Here is a 7500-nt window from a genome sequence, read left to right as displayed (position 1 = left end):
CTTCAAATATTTAATGTATGTAAACTTCAAATATTTAATGTACGTAAACTTCAAATATTTAATGTACGTAAACTTCAAATATTTAATGTACGTAAACTTCAAATATTTAATGTACGTAAACTTCAAATATTTAATGTACGTAAACTTCAAATATTTAATGTACGTAAACTTCAAATTAAGTAAAAAAATACTGAAACATTTATTAAGTTTTACAGTTTAACTTTCACTTGAAAATTCCATTGCGTCAAGCTCTCCTTAATTTTGATCTATAGCATTTATTTCTGTTAAAAAAAGCATTATATACTTTTATAAATTTTCGAATATCAATGTGTCAGCGTGGCCGAGTAAATAGCGTGCCGAGCTTCTGAAAAAATAAGCCGTGGTTCGAGTCCTACCATTGGCAACTTTTTTTATTTTAATTTTTTTTGATTACTTTTAAATACAAAAAACTTTTGAAGTTTTACAGAGATTATATACAAACATATGTAATGATATTATAAGGCTTCAAAATGCATTAATATGCTTATTACGTATTTCGAGAAAAAGGCAAGTAAAAAAAAATTATTAGGAGAAACTCTTTGTAAAATGTATGTTGAAATGAGATAATTAGATACAAAATTTAAAAGCTCTTAACAAAAGTTACTAATCCAAAAAAATTAAAAGTTATTGCAGTTCAGTTAAAAATTTTAAGTATATTGGTGTTTGCAAAGAAACATTTAAATCGTTTTTTAATAAAACTAATTTTTTTAAAACTTTGTTGTATAAGCAGGTTTGGTGCTTAATCATCCCTATATACAATATATATAGACAAATATGTTATTTGTTTATGTAAATTGTTTATAGAATGTAAATAATCCACTTATATAATGTTTTATTCAGGATCATATGTAATATAAGTAAACTTTTCTAATAATAACGCCTTTTTTGCTGAAGCTGTTTTGTTTTGATTTTTTGTATGTATGTTAAAATGTTTAAAAAAATTGATAAGATTGAAAAAACATGAAACATATTGTCTCATCCAAGTGGAAAATTTGAAACTTCAATTTTAGATTTGCCCCTATTTTGATAATTTCTGATTGCTAAAACTAGATCATCTGCTTTTTAGACCTTTTTAAATGATAGACGAGACTTTTTTGTAAATCGTTGAGGCCACAATTTTTTTGCGTATGTAACGTCACTTTGTGGCGAAAAATTAGAAAAACAAACTAGAAATAAGATTTTATTCAAATTTAAAAAAAAAACTCCTTCTATTGAAGATATATGGAATATATTTTTATAGGATATATTCTAATAAAGACAAAAACTATTTACTTATTACTATTGTAATAAATACAATCCCTTATCCATGAAATGATATATCTGTACCAGTTTTACATATTTTTATGCAATTGTATGCAACATAATTAAAATTAATCAAAAAATGTAAGATAAGTGCAAAAGGAAACTTGACACATAATGGTTTATTTTGCCACAAACAGACATTAATGCGCACAATTTTTTTTGGCTTACCTTTTAGATTAGCGTTTAATACTATTCTTTAGTTTTTAATCATGATCATAAGAATGAACTTTTTTTTTATGACTATGTTTTAATGGTCTAAGATCTTCTTAGTTAAATTTGCATAGCATTACGTACAAACGTCTGTAAGTCTAAATGTCTTTAGCATATGTTGAGTTTGCAGGCATTATATGGAGAAATTGCGTATAATATCTCTATAAAATGAGAAAACTTTAAAATTTTATTTTAAACTTTAGAATCCTTTTTTGCTAAATTATTATTTTTTTTCTATAAATATATAAGCAAAATTTATTATACTGAGGGGAGGTCTTAAACCCCCCAAAGCAAAACTGATGTCAGCACACTTAATCACTGAGCTATCAATGAAATGCATTTAGCAGAAAAACAAACCTAATTATAAGTCTCTTATAAGCTCTTTGTATGCGCAAAAGGTGCACATGTTAAGTTTTTTGCTTTGGAATGTTTTTTTCGGAATAAATTGTTTTACTAAAAAATATTGAAGTAAATAAGGAATAGGTATATAAATAATTGGTGTGGAATAGATATGTATAGAAATGGTAGGTTTTAAAGATCCGCATTTAATGGCTTCAGAAAGCAAGGATATATAAGTAAAAAGTATAAAAAAACTCGGTTTGGAATAGACTTACAAAGACCCGTATTTTTACGGGTCTTTGTAAGTCTTTGCAATATAGCTGAGATTGGATCTCAGCTAGTTCATTAAGAATTGTACTCCAAAAAAAAATGAAAAAAAAAAAGCCTTAATGTTAACTAAAGAAGCTGTGTTTTTTTTAACCATTGAAATAAAGGTAGCCTAATAAGAACTTTTAATTTGATCTATGTGGATAATATACATTAATAAAAAAATTAAAATAAAACTTGGAAAAATATATATATAAAAAAAATAATGTTATAACAATATGTAAAACAAAAAAATATGTAAACCCTAAAAGTTGAATTAAGCAATCAATATATTTTACCTGTTTCTTGATAAGTTATTATATTCGTTCATGATATCATCCATCCAAGATTCTTTGACCAGATCTTTTGCAGTTTGATCATAAATTGTTGGATTGCTACTGCTCAAGGATGATTGTTGCAAGATATTCGGTGAGTTGTTTTGAAAGTCTATAAAGATCAAAAAGAAATCTCAATAAAATACAACCACCATTATTCACTGCAACTACACTGCAAAGTACCTATCACTATTATTCACTGTAATTCATCATAAAACGTTTGTTATCAATCAATAAAAGCATGCTACAACTTTCTTAAACCTAAAAAAATCCCAGTAAATAAAAAAATAATTAGAAAAAAAACATTTTATAAATTTTACTTGGTGAGCTAGTTGGAGTGACAGTAGGAGTGCAAGATCCAGCCAAATTGAAAATATAAGTCACATAAGATGACAAGAGATTCGAATGGCCATGTTTATTTTGTGAACAGTTCGGTAGTTCATGGACACGATACACAACTTCAGTTAAAGCTTCAAATGCACACTGTGATACATTCACTGTAAAAAAAGGGTAATATATACATATACATACATACACGCATACGTGCATATATACATGAAGAAAAACAAATTTTATTAGGATTTACAATCCAGGAATAACAATATTAATTACACAGGATTATTATTATTTAACTCCTTAACTGTTGATGATTGCATCTGCAAGACCGAACTTTTAAGAAACAATGTTGATGTTAATATTCACAAATATTTAAGGCAGTGGCACTTAAAATGTACAATAAAACTCAAAAATGACAGAATCTCAGAATTTAGTGATAGTGACTTTTTTTTGTTTTGCTTTAATGTGAATGATGGTACAAATACCTCTTCTGAAGCAGATGATGATATTGTAAACAATCAATTGTTGATCATTTATTTTTAAACAGATACAGTAAAATCTTGTGACTACTGAATGCTGAGTTAAGTGAATGAGTTTTAGTTATTGGAATTAGAGATAATAGCTTCTTTGAGCGACAGTGGTAGCACTTGTAAAAAAGAGAAAGAGAGGTAACTTTATGATGATGCAAGAAAGGTTCAAGCTTAGAAGATAAATCAGATCCAACTACATTTATATTGTGTTTTTGTATCTTGTCTATAAGAAAAAGAACACCATTAGAAGAACTAGCACATATATGACAACAGTACTCCATACAGGAACCAATAAGAGATTAGTAGAGGTATAGAATGAGAAATAAGATAAAAGCAAGAGAAGCACCTTAGGAGATGCTAATTTTGCAATTGATTGTATATATAGTTTTCATGAGGGGTCAGTGGTGAATAATAATTCAAACGAGAAGGGAGTACTCAGTTGGTGGGTTGTCATTTATTAAGATTGGAATGTCTGCAGTATTGCAATAGATGTTTTCAGTAAATAACTGAGTTAGGCTGAAGTTTAAATTCACAAGCCACTGAAAGCCCCAATCTGTTGAAGTGAGACCAGATTCAAGATTTTTTATTGGTTAATGGCCTTTGAGGATAACTTTAATAAAGCAGTTTGAAAGAAATGATTTGATAATCTCAAAAACTTTCCCAAATACACCAAATGAAGCAAGCTTGTGGAGAAGACCAGCATGCCAACAGCCTTAGTCTCTTCACCTCCATCTAATGCATGACAAAATTTTTTTGACCTTGCTAATAACAGATAGAACACTGATCTGACAATAGTTGGAGTGACCAAAATTTGAATCACAGATGTCATTTTCCAGCAGGTAGGAAAACAAGATTCAGTCAAGCACTTATTAAATAGTTTAGAGAAAATTGAAGAGAGCTTTGAAGAACACTTAAGTAAGACTATGACAGAAATGTTGCGAGGACCACAAGCTTTAGAAGAGTTTAATTGATTCATAGAAGAGTTTAATAAAATTCAAGAGTTGAATCAGAAAAAAAGTTATTTGCAAATAGTTCTGCCTTATTCTTAGGAGAGGCAATAAGATCAGTCACATGAATGAGAGATGGAATGTTAGACCTACCTTTATTAATAACATTGTTGAAGATTTTTTTAATGACATTGTTGAAGATAAGATATGAGATTTAGTGAACTGAAAACAATAGAGCTTAAAACCTAATAATAAATAAACATTTATTCTTAAGAGAGTTGTTGTTTTTACAGAGAGATGAGTTCTTTTGAAACAGATGAAAAAAAGATTACATAATCAAGAACAAGAGAGTTGTACAAGAAGATGAAAACCATGAAGTAGAATGAGGCTTGACTTAAAACTTGACTTAAATATATATATATATATACTAGCTGGAGTTACCCGGCGTTGCCCGGGCCAATATTTAAAAGTAAATGAGCATCTGGAACTTTGTTATACTAATTTTGGGCTATGCACAGTAAGATTGTGCAATATTTTTTAGTGTTGCACAATTATCCCACAAAATGTGACCATGTTGGTTGAAGCTATGAAATAACTGAAAGACATTAAGGAAGAAAAAGACATTTTGTTTATTTTCCACTTAAAAACAACAAATTAAGAATTTCCAAAAGAACATTTACTCAAATTTTTCAATTAAATTGTTCTCTCACACTGGAAAAAAAAGTTGAACATGTTACAAAAGTTAAATCATGGGTAATTTCTCCACATTGGATTGTTATTGTTTTCTTTTAATAGGACTTCTTTAAAGAGGATTTCTTTCACTGAAGAGCCTTCTGATAGACAATGTTCTTGGTTTTTTCTTTTGGAGTCAAAATGAAAAGATTTCGTGCAGATCCAACTCTGGAGCATGCAACATAGAGCTGGCCGTGAGAAAAGCAGGGCTGTTCCAAATTGATGTCAGCCACTTTGAGTGACTGTCCCTGCGCTTTGTTAATGGTCATGGCAAAAGCCAGCCTGACTGGAAACTGGAGGCGCTTGAAACTGAATGGGAGGTCATTGGGAATCATTGGAATCCTTGGAATGAAGACACTCTCACCTTTGCCACATCCAGTCAGTATAGTTGCTTCAATCAAGTTTGAAAGGATAGCTTTGATGATGAGTCGAGTTCCATTGCAGAGCTTGGGACTGTCGAGGTTGTGAAGGAGAATGATTGGTGATCCAACTATCAGGTGAAGAATGTGAGGAGGACATCCAGATGGTTCTAAAGAGTTCAGAAATTCTGTTGGATAGTTGACAGCTTCACTGGGGTCCATAACCATGTCAATGGAGTTGTAGGACTTTTCATTGCCTGGGAGCATTTTCTGGATCTGCATATTGATCTTGGTGACAGACTCATTTTTGGGAGCCAGAATAGCTCTCTCACAGATCCAGTCATGTCTGGTGAAACTCTGCTGGATGTTGGGAAACACCTTGACAATGAGTTCCTCTGCAAAATCCACCAGTGTGCAAAAGTTGGCAGGGAATTTAATGAGCCCTGTCTGCACATCAACTGGTGCCTCACCATTGCCCAAGGCAAGGAGCTGATTGGAAAAGGCTCCTGCTGACAGATCACCAGACAACTTTACCCTCATGTTTGTTGTCAAATGAAGTGTTATGACACTCCTCCACAGGTAGGAAGCTTTTAGGTTTTGCCAAATTGCACGGCTGAGGCTGCAGAGCCACACTGGATCCCATTTTTGGGCCCCCCTGACCCCGGGGGTTGGGGTACGGGGTCAAAACCCAGCTAAGAAACTTCTCCCCCTCGAGGACTACCCCTATGCCAAATTTCATCGAGATCAGTCCGGCGGTTTGGATTTCTATAGAGAACAAACAAACAAACACACACACAAACACACATTGCCCTTTATATATACCTAGCTGGAGTTACCTGGCGTTTCCCGGGCCAATATTTAAACTGGCTTACCTGATATCTGTACACAAAAATGGGCCCAAAAAATGGTCCCCCCTGACCCCGGGGGTCGGGGTACGGGGTCAAAACCCAGCTAAGAACCTTCTCCCCCTCGAGGACTACCCCCATGCCAAATTTCATCGAGATCGGTCCGGCGGTTTGGATTTCTATAGAGAACAAACAAACAAACACACACACATTGCCCTTTATATATATTAAGATATATATATATATATATATATATATTTATATATATATATATGTTTATGTATATATAAGTATATATATATATATTTACATATATATATATTTAAATATATATATATATATATATATATATATATATATATATATATATATATATATATATATATATATATATATATATATATATATATATATATATATATATATATATATATATATATATATATATATATACACACACACACACACGTACATACATACATACATACATATAAATGTGTATAAATTTAAATATATACATATATATATCTATATATATATATATATATATATATATATATATATATATATATATATATATATATATATGAGCCCATGAGCTGGATTGTGGTATAAGTCACTTTTTTCAATATTTTGAGTTATTGCCACCAATGGTTAGCATTTTGTTTATTCTATTACATGGCAGAGTGGTATAAGTTTAATGATATTGATAATGATGCTGGAACTGTTTTTTGTTATGCTCCTCACTAAACAGCTGTTTTTTTTCACAGCCATAGTGATATTAGTCAGACTTCTCTACTTTTTAAAGTTGTTAAAATATATATATACATATATATATATATATATATATATATATATATATATATATATATATATATATATATATATATATATATATATTTAAACAACTTTAAAAAGTATTCTACACAATAGAGTGCTCAATGTTCTTAAAAGAACAGAGCAATTATATTAGTAGTAGAAAATCACTTAACATTAAGTCAAGTGATTTTCTACTACTAATATATATATACATATATATAAATATATATATATATATATATATATATATATATATATATATATATATATATATATATATATATATATATATATATATATATATATATATATATATATATATATATAGTAAAAACTAAATGATTAATAATATATATTTGAATTACATAACTAAAAGTTTCAGGCAATAGCGATCATCAGAT

General features: G+C 29.9%; 1 protein-coding gene across 1 annotated transcript in view; it reads right to left on the bottom strand.

Moving 5' to 3' along the window:
- LOC100210228 (dedicator of cytokinesis protein 7) overlaps positions 1-7500 on the bottom strand; it is a 72545-nt gene that overhangs the window by 27897 nt on the left and 37148 nt on the right. The window contains exons 21-22 of the mRNA XM_065818462.1: positions 2852-3028; positions 2496-2643 (exon numbers count right to left, since the gene is read on the bottom strand). Coding sequence (XP_065674534.1) covers positions 2496-2643; positions 2852-3028 — 325 coding nt within the window. The remainder of the gene's footprint in view (positions 1-2495; positions 2644-2851; positions 3029-7500) is intronic.

Source organism: Hydra vulgaris, chromosome 14 (assembly GCF_038396675.1).
Source record: "Hydra vulgaris chromosome 14, alternate assembly HydraT2T_AEP".
NCBI lineage: Eukaryota > Metazoa > Cnidaria > Hydrozoa > Anthoathecata > Hydridae > Hydra > Hydra vulgaris.
The sequence above is the reverse complement of the archived record's forward strand: the minus strand, read 5'-3'. Positions and strand labels throughout refer to the sequence as shown.